Source organism: Malania oleifera, chromosome 13 (assembly GCF_029873635.1).
Source record: "Malania oleifera isolate guangnan ecotype guangnan chromosome 13, ASM2987363v1, whole genome shotgun sequence".
NCBI lineage: Eukaryota > Viridiplantae > Streptophyta > Magnoliopsida > Santalales > Ximeniaceae > Malania > Malania oleifera.
The window spans coordinates 36989802-37009585 of NC_080429.1; the positions used below are offsets into that span (position 1 = coordinate 36989802).

The 19784-nt window shown below is 38.9% G+C and overlaps 1 protein-coding gene across 1 annotated transcript; it reads right to left on the reverse strand.

Moving 5' to 3' along the window:
• Positions 1-253: 253 nt before the first annotated feature.
• LOC131145575 (uncharacterized) lies at positions 254-19017 on the reverse strand. Its single transcript, XM_058094737.1, has 4 exons — positions 18748-19017; positions 4831-5015; positions 3912-4069; positions 254-548 (listed from the first exon to the last, which is right to left on the reverse strand). The coding sequence occupies exons 2-4, from the start codon at positions 4997-4999 to the stop codon at positions 441-443; spliced, it is 435 nt and encodes a 144-aa protein (XP_057950720.1). The 5' UTR covers positions 5000-5015; positions 18748-19017; the 3' UTR covers positions 254-440.
• Positions 19018-19784: the final 767 nt, after the last annotated feature.

Here is a 19784-nt window from a genome sequence, read left to right on the forward strand (position 1 = left end):
AATAAATAAATGAGGAGTCTCATCCCCATCCCAGAGACTTCGAGGCTCCTCATTTTGCGATTGCAGTGACATAAAAATTGTTTCCTTAAACTCGGACCCATGATTAACTGGTCCAAAAGAGCAACCTTACCATTGATTAAAGGCCACCAAGTCAAAAACTACTTCAAATTACAAATTCTGGTCCCAATTAGCAAACAATAATCCATGTCAATCCATAACAAGCAAGAGAGAGGGAGAGAGAGAGAGTGCTGCATTTGAAAATATTCCTGGAACTAGTAATGGAATTGGATCATTCAAATTGTTCATCAAATCCCCAAAATTGTAAACGAAACTATGTATAAATTGCCAAACCAAATACAAGCTGAACCACTATAAACCAGCATTTTTATCCTCCCACATTTCTTCCTTCCCAAGCGGCAACAGATGCATGTTGGAAGTCTTCATAAAGCATTTATCATCCTCTTCATTTCAGCAGACCTCCTCGGATCTGGTTCTTCAATTGCTCTCTCAGTGAGTACATGCTTGATTCGGCACATGGACTTCCTCACCTGCATTTCACTTGTCATCAATCGATGAAAACCAAGTAAAAGAAAATGAGGAATCTGGAGTCCTAAAACAGCCAGTCCTCCAAGGCTCTCGTATTTTCCTTCATTTCTCTGTTTGCTTGTCATTCAGAAGTACAAACAAAAAGACATAACAATACATGGGTCATCCAAATTGATTTTCAATTTTCAGGTATCAGCTGAGAAAGAGACGCATCTGGCTCAACCAAGTAAAAGAAAATGAGGAATCTGGAGTCCTAAAACAGCCAGTCCTCCGAGGCTCTCCTATTTTCCTTCATTTCTCTGTTTGCTTGTCATTCAGAAGTACAAACAAAAAAACATAACAATACATGGGTCATCCAAATTGATTTTCAATTTTCATGTATCAGCTGAGAAAGAGACGCATCTGGCTCAGGAGCCAGAATCATGACAAGTGCTTCAAAAAAGTATATTAGACAAAAAGTCATCTCATTCAATATCTAGTGGAGGTAGATTGCATTAGTTCAAGACAGAAAAGCCCATAGGTAGTGCCAAGAAACATGTTCTCCACCCTTCCCACCTCATTTTCTGAACTCCTGCATCCAAGATTCATAAGATGCCCCTTTAGATGCCTACTGAGCACAGCCTATTAACCCATCCTATCCCCAGGATTCAGCCAGTCCTATAAACTTTTCAAGTTAAAATGTTGTTTTGAAGTCATTAGGATTTCCACTCAACGGATCTTCGGGCGCAATCCATTTCTGATGGTAATGTCAGGAAATCCCACTCCAAATAAGTTTTTATCTTAGATTTTATCTATAAAAAAATGTTTAACAAAAGAAAAATTCTATTCATCACAAGAAAAATCACAAGTGATATGGCATCTCACGATCAGTTAGAATTTATCCAGTGTGAAAAAATTAACAGATTTCAACAAATGGTGGGATATCACATCACTTGTGACCCTTTCTTGTGAAGATTTTCCTGTGACAGATGGCAAAACTCCCACTCCCCCTTTAGATGTCTCAAAATTGCTCTCACTCATTAAGATTATTATCAAAGCTCGAGGGTATTTTGCCATCACTTCTTGGACAATTCACCCTTCCCAGCCCAGAGGCCAGCTCAAATGAATCACCTCGCTAAGGATGTTTATTGTACAGAATAATAGAGAAACAGTCATTAATTAAAATTTCTGTTCCCAGATGCCTTACACCAGTGTCAAACAATTGGATTCTCCATAGGCAAGCCAGCCAGCACCAACATTGTTCATGCAATCACTTCCCAAATTCTATGGGGTATGAATTAGGAGATGCAAAGTCACAAACAGCATTACCACATAACTTACTAAGCTTATGATGCAACTGTGCAGGACATTAACTATGTGTTGGGTCTGTCTTCTGTCTTGTTTTGTTTTCTTTCAATCATATAGTGCATGTCTAATCATAGTTTTAAATACAGACTGGTCATAGGGTCAGATAGGTCCAGTCTAACCCATTCACTTGTCCAAGCAGAGTCAATCATGGAACCAGGAATCTTCTGAAACCAGGATCTACCCAGTATGACTCAGCCTAACTCAGCCTGTCCTGGCAGGCAGGCCAATTTGATTCACTACTTCAGAAGTATAGGCGCCAAAGTTTGAACCTTGCCAAAGATTACCTAAAGAGTACTTGAGGAGCTGGCTCCCCATTTGGGCTAATGTTTGTGTTACTATAGAGGGAACAGTAGTTTATTTAAAATTATCAAATTATGTCATTTATTAACTGTTTCTCATTACACACACCCATAGAACTAATAACATAAATTTAAATATTTATTTAAAATAAAAGCTTTCGGTTTTATATTTAAAAATAATTTTAAAATTCACCAATTGGACCGACCCAGTCGCTTATCTCGGTTAAGAACTGGTGCAGGTTTTAAAATTTTGATCCTTCTTTTGTTAATAATAAAACGCCAAAACAGTAAATGCTAGTATATCAAGTAACTGAAATTCAAATGGCCACAGGACTGATCATCAAGGTACAACACATTAACTCTGCAGCTCTCCACAAGTTATGGTTTAACTTTCTTTTTTCAGACCTTCCCTGTATTTTTTCTTTTAAATTTTTTGGGTTCATGTTTGATAAGGGAAAAAGGGATTTCTTTAGAGGAGGGTAGGCGGTCTTGCTCTTTGGATCCTTTGGGGATTTATTCGTGCAAATTTTTTGTGATTTTTTGAACAGGTCAAATTTATCTTTTCCTCTCTATAGTTCCATTTGGAAGGCCAAAGTCCCCTTTAAAATTAAGGCTTTTATTTAGTTGGTTGCGCTTGATAGAATTAATACCAATAACTTGCAGCAGGTTAGGACACTTTTCAAGGCTATATCTCCAGACATATGTGTTCTCTGCTTTAATTGTTCAGAATCATCATGGCATTTGTTCTTTCATTGCAACTATGCTTGGAGTGTTTGGAATAAGTTATTTGGTATTTTAGGTGAATGTTGGGCGAGTTCTACGACAGTGGAGGATTTTTTTGGCAGTGTCTTTTGCTGGATTTGGTAGGAAAGAGGAACGGGCAGCACTTTGGAAATATGCATTTTTTGCAGACTTTTGGGAGTTGTGGATGGAGCACAATGCACTCATTTTTCTAGGGAAGAAAACGGCTCGATTGCTGGTTTGGAAAAAGATACATTATTTGGCTTCTCTTTGGTGTGTGGGACAAAGAAATTTTAAGGGGGTGAGCTCTTCTGATATTCAGTGTGATTAGGGTTATGGGTTGGAGTGTTTTCATGATGGTTTTTCTCTTTTGTTCTCTAGTCACTAGGTTGTTCCTTCGTGTTTTTTATCTGGATTTTCCAGACCTTGTTAAGATGTCTTATTCTCCTAGAGCATATTCTTATTCTACTAATGAATTCTTCTTTTAGTAAAAAAAAGGGAAAAAAGGAATTCCCATTTGCACATTCCTAACAATGATGGAAGCCAAAAACAGGGCTGAGACATTGATGGTGTCTACTGCTTAGCATGCCCAGAGGCTGCTCCGAAAGCATGACTCTGTTGTTTTCTTGGATAGGGCCATCAAATCGTCAGTCTGTTTTGTTAAAAAAGAGTCGATGAATTGAGACTGAATTCTAATTTGAATAATGATTAATATTTCATCTTCTATTTGAATGAAGATCCTAGGTGATTTTAAGTTTTCCAGTTCAATTACTATAACATAAAAATCCCCGAATTTATTTGGTGCAAGTGTGTGATAAGGATTTTATTGCATGAATGCATGTGATTCACCAATACCCAGGGTCAATAAACAATTATGTCATCTGAAGTAGAAAGAACTACTACAATGGATCTATAAGCTAACAAGAATAAGATACTTTATTAGAAGGCTCCTCACAGAAGCTGAGTATCTGGAAGTACCTTGGGGAGACGCTCTGGATTAGGAAATCGTAGGTTCTGTGCATTAAGCATCTGCCGTTGAGTCATCAGCATGTTTTTCTCCTTCATCAGAACATACCATAGCTTGTTCAGATCATCCCACGACTTGAGGCGCAGTTCAGAAGCCTTCCAGCTTCGACCTAAATGAGATAAAAATGTTAACATTTAAAATTATTTTTTAAATATGTGCCACCGAGATAATGCACATCACATGACCCTAGAGGTTTTCTACAATACCGATCCTCATGTGCAACCAAAAAAACAAAAACCATATTAATTCATTTTATCATTATATTAACTCAAACTTCTAAGAACACACGACGAACACCTTACAAAAATAAGATACAAGCCAAGCCCTTTGAACCATATGGAATTGACTACAAAGGAACCATCACAGTAAAACTTGAAAAAAAAAAATTAAACTACAATATTTTTCTAGAAAACCTCCCATTCCCAAGGATTTGACATGAACATTGATCATATATTGGCAGTAGGTAAAAGTAAAACCTATTTGTGTCACAAACTTAATCAAGTGACAGTTGATTAATTAATTCAATTTTTTAAAAAGATAATAATTATATACACAAAAAAACAAATCCTTTCTGCCATTCACACACACACACACACAGACGCATTCTTCAACAAACAAAGAACTTTGCCATTATATTTTCAAACCTCCGTAGAAGTTTAAACACGGCTAAGAATAATGATTTTGTGATGTTATTCCTTTTTGTATTTTATTCTATTGGCTTTCAAATTAATAACAGAATATTCGGCCTTTGCCTCCTCTTTCAGATACAAAAGAACTTACAGTTTCTGCAAAAGCTTGCATATCAGAAGAGAAACAAACGGCCCTGATGAAAACAAAGAGCACCAAAAATCAATGGAAAGAAGCTTGTACCATAGACAACAGGTTTATCATCATCTGGACTTCTGTCTTGCTCAAAGAACTCTTCAAGAGGGTTAGGGGGGCCTGTCCTAGTTGTAGAAGCAGCAGCAGCAGCAGTAGCATACGTCTCTGATTTGACTGCAGAAAAAAGGGTTCTCCCAAAAACTCTTGTCACAAACATTATAGCAATCAGAACACTGCACAAACAGGTCAATTTATGATAATTAGAAGAAAGAAATCAATCTTATTTAACCATGAAACAGTTTATAGAATTCTCACAAAAAAAGAAAGTTATCTATTATAAAACACAAATTTCAATACACATCAGAGAACAGATCTGTTGAGGTCCTCTGCATCCTGAAACCTCAATCAGATTCATAGTCTTTCCAATTCACAAAAGAAATGGGAAAAAATTGCAAACCCCCCTCCCCGGGGCCCCCCAATAGAACTCCAAAGCAAATTTGGCTTCAGGTTTCTCTGCATTTTGTTATCCAAATTCTTTAATAATGTTTTATGTTTTTTTTACCCCTCTCATTTAAAGTAATGTCTGAGAAAACTCAACCCCATCAAGCTGGAGAAAGGACCCAGAATACCATCACCATAGGCTTTAGTAATGTTCAATGGTCCATAGTTAGAATCATCACACTTTATGAGAGACACCAGTAGGGCACCTAAACTGGCCACTGGGAGATCCCATGAAGGCATCAACTTGTCTTTCATGTCAATTGACAACAAATGAAAACTTCTCATGCATTATGAAAAATATCTGTCAAACAAACCACGAATGCACTGAAAGAATGTGACAAATATTGAGAGGAAGAATGTCCTGCTACAGTGTCCCACAGCAAGCAAAGACCATTCAGTGCATTCACCTTCAAGTTTGCCTTGTTCACCCAAACTATAGGACGGATTAGTTTTTAAATTCAGCTTCTTCACAGGTTACTCGGACACCACATTTGTGTGACTACCAGGATCAATAACCAACCCACATAACTTCTGATAGATTACTTGAGTTCAAAAGATGCTTGCTCTCCTCTAGTCTTGCTCCTCATCAATGTTATAGAATGAAAGCATAACAAGCATACTTGGCAATATTTCCATCTTCTTATAAGTCATAGGATTGGTGTCTCACCTCCAATTACTTCACCTCACTTTTCTTTTCAAAACAAGGGGCCATGATTTGATTCAGGCACTGCGCTGCACCATGATTGAGAATTTGAAACCTTGGTAAGTAAATCAACAAACGCCCAGACCTTTCTTCAGGCCTGTACCAGAATTCCCTTTGGAGGAGCAGTAGATTAGATGTCCTATCCAACAGCTCAATTAGTCTTTCTCATACAATTGAACACCCTTTCTTTCTTCCCTCTCCTTCCTCCCTCCCCCCTCCCCTCTCTCTCTTTCTCTCTGGGGCTCGGTTCTCTCTTTAAAAAAAATCTACTGCTGCTGCTGGGAAATTGAGTCTGTTTATTTTGTTCCTGGTGCCAATTGTGTTCATCAAGGAATTGATGTGGCATTCAGTGGTTGATGGGTTTGTTTAACCAAGTATAGTGGAGAAGAGGTTTTCTGGATGTTGATGGGTCGTTTTAGTGGATTTTCAAAGCTGAGAATGGAGATAGGTGCGTGGGGGTTAATGCGCACACACAGAGGAACTGGATCCCCATCAAGTGACAGAGCCCCTAATGAGACATGGATGGGACTCTGTGCTATGCTATGAGGTGGATTCGGGGCAATAGGCTGGGAAGGATTGCATTGGTGGGGCTGTAATGGTGGTGAACCTCCCACCCCCAGATTTGTCCCATTTACATCCCTATCCATGTCCACAGCATTTCTTCTTGCTTAATCCAACATATTCAAGGTGTTTCCTTTCAATTTAGATTCAGACAGATACAATTTTCAGATCTGTCATTTCATGCCACCTGAATAACATTCCAGACAATAAGATTTCACCTTCAAAGGCAATTCAGCATTAGACTTGGTCAACATCTTCTCTTTTTTCCCACCCCCACCCCCCTCTTAAGGAATGGTGCTGCTGGCATGCTGCTGCCCCATTTTTTGGTCCTTCTATTCACAAAATGAAGAAACAGAGAAAATGAAAAACCTACAGCATTTCAAGATAAGGTGCATATACAAATTAGATTTAGATTTTGGACTCTATACAGATTCTTCATAAAGCCATTGACCCAGCTTTCTCCCAGATTAACTTCCAATGGACAGACGGATCGTTTCATTTTTTAAAATGACGACGGCAAATGAGTTGAGGAAGAAAAGACAAAGGAATAGTGATGAGGGCAATGAATATTCCAGATAAGGATGACCAATCAACAGCAACAAGAAACTTCTGTTGCATCTAAGGCATTTTTATTTTTCAGAATCAAATACAAGAGAAGTCATCTGGGACAGTAGCAACAAGGGAGCACAATAGTCTATCAGGTAGAACAGCAGTGAGAATCGATGGCAATGATGACATCGATCCTGCTTCTGATGTTATATGTTGCCTCGTATTTTCTTTTCCATTCAATTGAAGCTTTGAATTGTGTCAGATAGATACACACACACACGGATTTTTTTTTTTTATGAAATTATGCAGGGTCTCAGCGATTATGGAAGAAAGTGTCAGGGTTTTAGTGCTGATGGTTGTGATAAGAGTAGAGTGGTGGATTTGCAATGGCAGAGGACAGGGTATGCTGCAATTAGTTTGATGAATGGATCCACATATGTAGCAGCAGTAGGAAAAAAGAGGTGGCAAGCAGGAGGGCATACATTCAGCAGATTGAGTCTGACCAGATTAGAACAATCCAAGGCCATTTCAGAATCAGTTTGAACACAAATGACAAGAAACAAACAACACTCCATCACTAACACAAACATGCCACCGCAACACCAACAATATCACCTCTTACAACTACCATGGCAACCAAAATCTTTCGAACAACCAAAAAACTACCTGACCAACAAGCACCATCATTATGCTAATACCACAACCATTATCAGCCTAGCATCAATGCCAACAATGCCAAATTATTTCTATGCCCTACTTAACATGATGCAAATTCCACCCTCCAAACTAAAAAACAACTCCCACCACCACAATTACACATTTGATTCAAAATGTTAATAAGATTGTTCCCTTTATTGAAAACTATGATAAAAGGACCTCTAGAAGAAGAACAAGATAAACTTTTTTTTTTTTAGTTAATTAATACTTTCATTAACAAAAACACCTGTGGCACCCAAGTATAATAGGAATATACAAGTCAAAATGAGCCAAAAAAGAATTGCAATAAATGTAATTTACAAAAATATTCTGAACCATGCAATAATCTCCTTACAACCAAAATGTAGTGTAAAAATCTATTTTCCTTTCACCCTTCCCAAACTGTTTTCAACTCTCAAAAGCCCTCATATAACCTTCCCTAAAAAAATCACATGACAGCCAAAGATATGGTATACCACACCCTACTATTTTTGGCGTTTGTATTTAGGTCCCTCCCTCAACAAGCACATTTTCCATTTTCTTTCCAAAATGACCTATTGAATTTCATCCACACAAACCTAAAACACTCTCATCAACTACAGTGCAGGAATAAGTAGTTCAGACTTCAGACTCCTATTAGTTCTTGCAAGGTAAACACCAACTCACCAAATAATGTCTTCCTTCTTTTCATCAAGATATCAATGGTTAGACTCATTTCACAAGTAGCCTCCCAAGTGAAAAAATGACGCTTTGGAGGGGCTTCTCATTTTCCAAATTGTTTTCCAAGGGGAGACAGTCCCATGCCCATTCCTTCCTCACCATCCCCTAACTTCTTGTAATAAGACTCCAGACAAAACTCTACATTGCTCAAAGGCACCAATCTAACACTGCCCTCCTCCCCCACGTGAACTAAGGTCTCATTTAGGGTGGAAAAGAATCTCAAAGCAACTTCTTCCCAATCTTAAGGTCCTCTTCTAAAGATTGGGCTCCAGCTCACAAGATCTCCTAGCACTTCCAAGCAATCATTAACCATTTCATTACCATTTAAAGCCAACTGAAAGAACAAAGGAGAATTGATCCTCTTCTAAAGATTGGGCTCCAGCTCACAAAATCTCTAGTCACACTTCCAAGCAATCAATGAACAATTCCATTACAATTTTAAGCCAACTAAAAGAACAAAGGGGAATCGCTCTTTGAGAGATGTGTTGCCACGCAAAGCATCAATCCAAACAAAATTGGAGTGCCATGTCCTATCTCAAAAGCAATAGACGAGAGGAACCCTTCCACTCACTATGCACCTTCATTTTTCCAGAATCAAAATTCTCCAAAAATTCTTCACCTCACACAAACCTCCATAATCATTTGCCACACAATACTCTAACCACCAAGTTTTAGACACCCAAACAAATTGTTGAAGAAGTAAAATGATAATTCCACAATTCAACAAGTCAATGCTAACAATATCTCTTTTTTCACCTTAGATTATTCAATTCAGTTCAATTTATTTTTATCTGTTAGAAACGAAGGTCTCAAAAAATCAATTTGGTTTTATGCCTGGGAGATCTACCACAGAAGTTATATATCTTTTAAGAAGTTTAATGGAAAAGTTAAGGGAAAAGAAGAGGGGTTACCTAGGGAAGTTCTATGGTGAGTTTTAGGAAAAAAGGGTGCATGTAGTAGGTATACTGATGTCATTAAGGAAATGTACGATGAAGTAATGACTAGTGTAAAGACTATAGCTAGAGAAACTAGAGAATTTCCAATCACCATAGGTGTACATTAAGGATCTACTTTGAGCCCTTATCTTTTTGCTTTAGTGATGGACCAACTGATTAAGAGTATTCAAAAGGAGGTTCCATGATGTATGTTGTTTACAGATGATATTGTATTAATTGGTGAAACTAGGGATGGAGTAGAGGCTGAGTTAGAATTATGGAGAGAAACTTTGGAATCTAGAGGCTTTAGGATAAATAGAAATAAGACAGAATATATGAAATGTAATTTCAGCAATGATAAGAGGAATATTGGGGACAAAGTTAAACTTGATGATAAAGAAATAAATAGCACTTGTAGATTTCGATACCTTGAAACTATTATGCAAGCTGAAGGAGAAATTAAAGATGATGTAATGCATAGAGTTAAAGCAAGTTTGGTAAAATGGAGAAGTGTTTCAAGTGTGCTTTGTGATCGTAGAATACCCTTAAAATTAAAAGGGAAGTTTTATAGGACATCTATAAGACCAGCTATGTTTTTTGGATCAGAATGTTGGGCAATAAAGAAACAAAATATTCAAAAAGTAAAATTTGCCAAGATGAGAATGCTTAGATGGATGAGTGCTATAACACTGAAAGATTAATTAAGAAATGATCATATTCATGGTAAGTTGGATGTAACTCCTATAGAAAATAAGGGAGGGATGACGCAAATGGTATGAACACTTGCAGGGTAGGCCACATAGTGCGCCAGTAAGGAAGAGTGAGTTAGTTATTGTGAGGTGCAGTACAAGAGGTAGGGGCAGACCTAATATAACTTAGAAAGAGATAGTGGGTAAAGATTTAATATCCCTGAATCTATCAAAAGAAATGGTCCATGATCGCATAAATTGGCGGAAAAGGTTTCATATATCCGACCCCACCTAGTGGACTTAAGGCTTGGTTTTATTGGTTTTGTTGTTGTTTAACAAGTTTCAATGGGTTGAGATAGTTTTCTAAGAATATGAGGTCTTGAGTTTGATTTTGCCCCGAGTGCTTTGACTTTTACCTGGATATGTACAACTCTACTGGTGTGGAAATCCACTGAGATTACATCAGAGGTAGTTCACTAAGACACCCTTCCTTAAGAAGGGTTCTTGATTATTAAAAAAATAAGGTTGAATTCATTTATGAAAGAATGTAAATGTATATTACGCTCCCATTTGAAACATAGAAAATATTACAAAAAATAAAATATGAATAAATCTAAAATTTTCAAGTTAGTTATTGAAGAAAGTAAGGAATAAAATGAAATATACAATATATCTGAGAAAAAAGTTGTTGATTTTACATGAAATTTACAACAAGTTTGGCCGGAAAGAATCAAATTTGAAATGGAATCATAATCCAAGTCTTAATTCCTTTCCGTTATTTGTTTTATCATTAGATGATTGGAATGTTGATTCCTTGTGTTTCTAATAAACGAAATAAGGAGACTGAGGAGGGGAGATGGTGAATTAGGTCCCACTAAGCGTGCATGTTTATTATTTCTAATAAATGGTTCCCAGGTGGGAATTACGAATTTTTCCGGTGTGCAGGCGGAATGGGATCATTATGTATGCCCCCATAAAAGGTTTCACAATAAATGCCCTATTTCACAAGGGATACCCTAGTGAAATAAGGAGATTGTTGAATAGAATCATAGAAATTGTAGAAGAGGAACAAATAAGAGAGGTGAAAAGACTTAAATTAGAAGAAGGAAAAAAAAGATAAAGGAAATAGAATAAGGGTAGAAGAGAAAGAGATAGAGAGGGAGTGTGAGAGAGGAGTGAGAAGGATAAGGTGATGCAGGGCTGTTTAGCACTGGGCTAATAGTATTGATGTGTATGTCAAGTTAAAAATTTCCTTTTTAAAATAGATCAAATACATATTTACAACCCCCCGCCCCCAATCTCCAACTCAAACTCAGATTTACAAAAGATCATCAAAATATGCCTTTAGATTATGCCAACATTAATTGTGCCAACCTGCTGACAAGTGCTATTTCTACACACAAAATCCACCTAATTATTAGCAATTCTTTGTTGATTGACTTTCACTTATTTCCTTCTCCATCAAGCAAGCTTTATTTGCAATGTTCCTATGGTCAACTCCATAGTTGAATTGGGTGGCAAGCGATACATCGCGGTCCATGTATGAGGCAAAAGACGTCTTACTCACCTTGGTTCTTACTTTCCTCGAACAATGTGGCCATAATCAAATGTGAATTCACCAACGACAATCACCAAGCTATCTACAGAATTTAGCATCTTGTTTGACTTACTTGAGTTATTGTCTTACCTCTATTGCCGGTCTAGGGTGTATTTCATTGGTGAGGCAATGTTCCCCTAGGCGAATGAGGTGCATTCTTCACTCTTTTTGCCTAGTTGCCAATTGGGGCATGGTCACTAATAGCTGGGCTTAGCAATGTCGATTTCACCTCACCTAGGTAACTACCTTTGTGCCAGGCCTAAGTGACCTATTAGTTAGCTCTTGAGGCCATGGTTCTGCCATGTTCCCTCTCATCCACCTAATCCCTTGCATCAAAGCAACATGCCATGCATTGTGTTTGGTGTGCTCATAGGTCACATCCTTTGTGACTCTCGAGGGTTTAAGACACTTCACAGGTTGTGGGAGATCTGGCTTCGCCTCCCCTGCAGGCAAGCAATTCACCCTTTCTCAAGAAATGTATTAAGCATTATTTCCGTGGAACAAACCGCTGTTCTAGCATGGAGTTGAGGGCTCTATGGACGCATTCTTTAACTCTCTCCTCCAAAATTCAGGAGAGGATGTCGTTTAGTCATCGGCTACACCTCCAAAGGTGACCTTGCCACGAGTACTCCGGTGCATAGTTTTTTACCTACTTGTCATTTTATCCACAAGAGTTAAGTTGGCGCATAATTTTTTACCTAAATATACATATTCCAAGTTTCCAAAATTCTAGAAAATTGCAATCAAATTATCTAAACAAGTTGAATTGTTAAAGACTTGAAGTGGGATGGTGTCGACTTGGAACAAATGAGCCAATTATTATCACTATTTCTTTAGGGCAACAAGGGGCCAGATCCAGAAAAGGCTGAATGCCAGCATGCTGTTTCTGTTTATAGACAGGTCGCTATCTGAATCAAGCCTTATCTTGACTAAATGAATCCAAATTAAGTGCTGCCTAAAAAATAAGTGAAAGTTCAAAATCGAAGGTCGGGTGTGTTTTGGGTTAAAATCTTGATGTCAATGTTAAGTTCAGTCCTCCACAGCAGCTCACTGAAGTTACAGTAAGCAGCAACAAAACTATAGGGGCCAACAAAACTGCATCTCGCCATTTCTGCATCAACAAACAACAACGCACTGGCTTACCCACACTGAACTAGCCCTAACATGTTTTCAGTCCAGCACCTAGTTTGTTTTTTATCTTCATCCCCACATTATATTTCACAAAAAAAAGTAACAGTAAAAGGATTTTGGTTTATGGTTACTCATGTATGCACATCTTATTTTTTAATTTGTATTCAACTGAATCTTGCCTGAAATTTCAAATTCTAGAAAATTGCTCTAATCTAAAGAAATTGAATTGTTGAAGGCTTGAAGTGGGATGATGTTGGCATGGAATGGTCTTGACCAAGTATTACCAATATTTCTTTATTTGAGTCATCTTTTGGGCAACAAGGAACTAGATCCAGTAAAGGCTGAAGGCAAGCCTTCTTGTTTCTGTTTATAAACAGGTCACTCTCTATATCAAGCCTTATTTTGACTAAATGGATCCAAATTAAGTGTTGCCTCAAATATGAGCGAAAGCTCCCTCTAAGTTTGGGTGTTTGTTGGGTTAAAATCTTGATGCCTATGACGTTCAGCTAAGTCCCCCACAGCTGCTCATTGATGTTCACAGTAAGCAGCAACAAAACTGTTGGGAGGCAACAAAACTGCACCTTGTCAATTTTTGCATCAACACACACCAAAGCCCTAGCTTACCCACACTGGATTAATCCATCTAAACTCCCATTTCTTACATGATCACAGCAGGTGAAAAAACCCATAAACAAAATTTAAACTACTGTATAACAACATAAATTTGACCATTCTCAGTCCTGGCAAATAACAATAACAACACAGAGCCACATGATATTGGAACCCAAGCCAAGCAAAACCCTTTCTATGCATCAGATAGTAGATCATAATAAAGCAAATTCCTTGGCTACATGTCATGGTCCGACTATTTTCACACCCTTGTGAAGGGCCGTGCGGCGCTAGCTAAAGCACTCTTGTTTAACTAGCCAGCCTATCGTTTACCAACATTCATCCACGAAGCACTTTCGTTAACATTCATTCAGATAGCAGCAGAAACAGTAATCAATTCATGAAAGTCATGGTAAGCAAGCAGTAAACATTGAAGCAAACGTAATTCATTAACAAATCCTTCGTTGACAAGGTGTACTTAGCGAGGAAGGCAAGTAGGCTAAGCACGTTGACAATTGCTAGTGAGTTTTACAATGACTGATGAACACTCACCCTCCCCTAAAAAGGTTTTTATGTAATTATCATCCTGACACTAGGAAACATCAAAGTGACCAAGGAATCATACTGCCTTATTTGGCTTACAAAGACTCTACTAGCAAAAAATAACCCTACACTAGTATTTACATGATGGAAACTCATCCCAAGCACACGAGATAAGCGGTCACAGGCAAGCAAAATGCCCTGAACAAGCTAAGCTCGTGACATGCTCCCCCACTTATGCGGTCGACGTCCTCGTAGACTTTTGGCGATAGGTACACTTCAAATTTGTCCACGAACGGTTGAATATCTTCCGCAGAAATCCAGCTGATTTCTTTGTCATCAAGGCATTTCCACTTCACTAGGAACTTCTACCGCTTCTTCCTTGAGGATATGAACTTTCTGTCTGCAAGGATCTCTTCAACGTCATGTCTGTCAGGTTACACTATCTTCAACTCTGTTCTGTTGAACTGACTTCTGCTCAGGTCATTGGTGTTGGCGTTGAATGGCTTGAGGCAGCTGACATGAAACTGCGGTCTTCTCCCCTTATCTGTCCACTTCTTCATCTGCTCAGAAGCTTTCTCCAGATAGGCTTGGGCAAACTCTGCATTCTATCCCCCTTCACTAGTGAAGATGTACGCTCTGGGACTCTTTCGTTTGTATGGCTCATCCACTATGTGAGGTAACAGCAGCAGCTGGCCTGTAACAAGCTCAAAAGGGCTCTTGTTGGTTGTTGAGCGCCTTTGGGTGTTGCCACAGAATGGAGCCACATCAAGTAGTTACACACCATTCTTCTGGTTGTCGTTGACACAATGGCACAAGTACTCATCTAGTAGCTCTCTGAATCTCTTCAATTGTTTGTCTATCTGTCGGTGATAACTCAAAGAGATGTCAAGATGTGACCTGAATATCCTGAAAAACTCTGTCAAGAAGTTGTCAGTGAACATTAAATCTTGGTCACAAATAATAACTTGGGGAACACCCCAATGTTTCACAACAGTCACAAGGAACAATTGTGTCATCTCCCCTGCTGAACAGTACTTTGGTGCGGCCATGAAAGTACCATACTTCTTCCGCTCCCCCTTGTCTTGTCGGCAAGTGAGACAAGTTTTGGTATAATCAACCACATCATCCCACGTGTGCGACCAATAATACCTTCCCAGTAGTCCTGTCATTGGAGTCATTCTCCGCAAATACCCCTCAACGAACTTCCTGCAGTATTTAGTAAGGCCAAGAAAGGAACGCAACTCCTTCACTGTCGTGGGATCTTCCGTTCTTGAATCATCCTTACCTTCTCCATACCCCTCCGGATACGACCTTGTTCAACCACTTGACCAAGGAATTTGTTGCTTCGCCGAGCGAAAGAGAAATTCTCCTTCTTCACATCCAAACTGTTTCCCCTCAGCTTGTCCAACACCTTCCGTAGATGCTCTTCATGTTTCGTCTGAAACAAGACCGATGCTCCCAACGGTGTTTTGGAAGGGCGAACACATCCCGCTTCCAATTCATCAAGTTGTTTCCTCAACTCTACTATCTCTCGAGGCGCAATCCGACATAGCCCTTTAGCAGGTGGTTTCACTCCTGATAACAACTCGATCTCATCCTCCACAGTCCGTCGTAAAGGCAAATTGTGAGGCAGCTTATCCGGCAACACTTCCTTATACTCATCCAACACCGCTTGGATGGTCGTAGGCTTCAACTCTTGACCTACTTCTTCGTCTACCACCACCGTGGCTTGACGTGTCTGTTCACCTTGACTCAATCCCTCATTGAGTTGTATGGCTGAAAGGGACTTCCCATCGTCTCCTTTCGTTGCAATGACTTGCACTATGCACGAGTGATCTCCCATCAAACACAGGAAACCAGCCGAAGGCATCAGCACTGCCCTAGTCCCCCTTAGGAACTCCATTCCTAGAATGACTTGAAAGTCATCCAATGGCACCGCTGTGAAATTCGCATGACCTTCCCACTGTCCAAGCATTACAGTCACTTGCTTAGCTACTCCCAGAGTAGGTTGGGCTACAGAGTTAATTGCTTTCATGCGTCCTGTATCCTTCTCTAAGAATAAGTTGAGTCTCCATGCTTCCAACTGCGAAACAAAATTATGAGTAGCCCCCGTATCCACCATAGCGCGAGTACTCTTCCCATTTATCCTCGAGTCCACAAACATTAACCCTTTTGGTGTTTTTTCCTACTTTTCCAATGCGCTCACCAACCGCACTGAACCCACCCTCGGGGCATCATCCTCTTCCTCCTCGCTTTCCACCCCTTTTCCCAAAGTAGAAGCTTGTAAGGCATTGAGTAATCTCTTGTATTGACACTCACTCATTTTGTGAGATCCACCACACAAATAGCATGAAATTTTACTCTTCCCCTTTCCATTGGGTGTGTTGAACCCTTGAGACGACGAAACTTCCTTTGAGGTTGATGATTTAGAGTCGGCTCCCCCACTCTTGGGTTTGTCATTCTTGAAAGACTTTTCACTATTTCCCTCTGCCAAACCGTTTGGACGAAGCGGTATCATCACCAACGTAGTCAATCAAGCGTTCTGCAGCCGCTTGGGCAGTTGACAAGTCTTGAATCCTTTGCCTATGAAGTTCAGTTCTTACCCACGGTTTCATCCCCTCAAGAAACTAGAACAACTTGTCCTTCTCCGACATATCCCAAATATCCAACATTAAAGCAGAAAATTGTTTCACATATTCGCTGATTGACCCCATATGCTTGAGATCTCTCAATTTTCTCCTTGCATTATACTCAACATTTTCAGGAAAGAATTGGGCCTTAAGCTCTCTCTTCAAGTTTGCCCAATTATTGATTACACAGCGTCCAGTTTCAATCTCTTGGTACTTGGTACGCCACCACAGTTTGACATCACCAATCAAGTACATGGTCGCAGTATCCAACTTTGCCTGTTCTGAGGCCATCCTCACAACGCGAAAGTACTGCTCCACATCAAACAAAAAGTTCTCTAACTCCTTGGCATCTCGGGCACCCCCATACGTCCTAGATTCTAGCACCTTGGTCTTGCTAACTCCCGGAGTGTTGGAGTTCCCCATAGAAAGAACCATCAGATTCACCTTTGCATCCAGATTAGCCATCCGCGACTACAAAGTTTCAACTGTGTGGCGAAAGTCCTCTGACATGTCGCCTATCAAACCCGTTTGATGTTTTTGTGATCCCATCACCTCATCAACAAGTTCTCTCATCTGGGCCATTTCCGTGGCCATAGTGTTGGTTGTTGTCTCAACCTGTGCTTCCAGCACGCTGATCCTCTCAGTAGTATTTGGTGCCATGGTCACTTTTCAAAGCTTCCCAAATCCAACAATAAAGGCAATCGAATTCACGTAGCAACTCAACCTTGGGCTCTCACCAAGTGTCACCAACCTGGCTCTGATACCAAATGTCACGGTCCGACTATTTTCACACCCTTGTGAAGGGTCGTGCGGCGCTAGCTAAAGTACTCTTGTTTAACTAGCTAGCCTATCGTTTACCAACATTCATCCACGAAGCACTTTCATTAACATTCATTCAGATAGCAACGGAAACAGTAATCAATTCATGAAAGCCGTGGTAAGCAAACAGTAAACATTGAAGCAAACGTAATTCATTAACAAATCCTTCGTTGACATGGTGTACTTAGCAAGGGAGGCAAGTAGGCTAAGCATGTTGACAATTGCTAGTGAGTTTTACAATGACTAATGAACACTCACCCTCCCCTAAAGAGGTTTTTATGTAATTATCATCCTGACACTAGGAAACATCAAAGTGACCGAGGAGTCATACTGCCTTCTTTGGCTTACAAAGACTCTACTAGTAGAAAATAACCTTATACTAGTATTTACATGATGGAAACTCATCCCAAGCACACGAGATAAGCGATCACAGGCAAGCATAATGTCCTGAACAAGCTTAACTTGTGACACTACACATATCAGATGCTTCTTCCTGCAAATCCTTAGAAAAGAATTAACTCGCCTGCACTGTCTCAAAGGCCTTCTCTTGTAAACAACTCATCTGTTAAGGGCAAAGGATGGTGAACACAGTTATTGAAGAAGGTAGCATGACTTGTTTGGGCAACTGAGCATCCAAGCCAAACGTTCCCACAACTAGTGTCCATAAACCAAGGTCCGTTTTCTAAAGTCCATTATTTATCCTCATCCTTGCACACCAATGAGACGAACAACAAAAACAATCGGAGAAAGTATTTCTAGATTCTTCTCAATAAAGATCTAAACAAATAGCATGGAAAAATATCATTAAGATTCAACCTTCGAAGATTTAGTTCCTTTGATCTTTTTCCCAAATCAATTTCCCATATAGAAAAAATATCATTAAGATTCATTCCAGTTGCTTGTATATATATTTGCGAAGAACTTTCTATAAGCTTCATTATTAAAGCTTAGACCTTATTCTTGAAAATACAGATTAAAAAAGGACCCACCAGCGAATAGTTCACTGTAGAAAACACAATGAATTTTGTGAAAATAAAGTCTATCAGAGAGGATTTTTCAAGTATATAGAAGAAGCATTACTTCATTTGGTGACAGAGTGCCATAGTGAAATTTCTATTTCTTCATCTTGATGGTAGTAGAGTGCATAAATTAAAGAGGTGCAGTTAGGGTAGACGAAAGAAAATGATGCCCCAGAGTTAAGGAGTGGAGATATATACCAAATCAGACTGCTATAATAGCTTTCATTTGAAATCAGACCAAAAATACATACAGATAAATCTACCTTAGAGAAGACGAGTGGAGACGCAGGCACAGGCGCTAGGTGCTCGTACTGGTAGCAGGCGACGAGGAGTGGAGGCGCAGGGGGACTTCGGCGCAGGAGGCTCTCGCGGTGACAGGCGCGCTCACGGTGGGAGTAGGCTACGGGTAGTGGAGGCGCGGTGGGGACTTCGGCGCTGGAGCCGCTCGCTGTGGCAGCAGGCGATGACGAGCGGAGCACAAGGGGAACGCAAGTGGTTCGAGGAATTAGGGGGCGGGGCTCATAGGGTGTTTTAAAGAAGCACAAAAATGATGTCGTTTTTGTTGTAGAATTATTCAACATAAAGCTAAATTGACGTCGTTTCAATCTCCGGATACGCTTGCCTTGATTGGGAGCACTTAATAAATAAATATATATATATATATATATATATATATTTGTAACACTTATCACTTAAAAATAAGCATTTTTGCAAAAAAGTGATATTCAACTCATATTTTAAAAATACCAATTACAGAACCACTATTTTTAGAACTATTTAAGTAATTTATTTTTATTACATAGGAACTTCAACCACCAATAAGACCTTCGGACCCCCTGGTGCGGCACCAAACTTACGAATCAGCGTCCTCTCCTAGGTCTTGCTGATCAAGTAAAATCCGGAATACTGATACGGTTTCCGTGCATCAGTTGAAATAAACAAAAAGAACCATCTATAAATTTTAATTAATATTAAATAAACTAAAATTTTTAATTTTGTTACTAGGATAATTTTTAACATAAATTAATGTGATATTTATATGTTATAAATATACATTAAAAACAAGATTATTGCTAATCAATAAATATTATATTATTTCAGTTAATATAAAATATTTAACTTTTAATTAGAAAAATAATATAATTATTATATATGTTTTCAATTATTAAAATATAATATTTTTTTATTTAAAATATATTTGAAAATACATCATAGTTATTATAATTCAATTCTAGATTGACAAGAATTAATTATTAATTTAAATTAATATTAAATAAATTAAAATTTTAAATTTGATTCA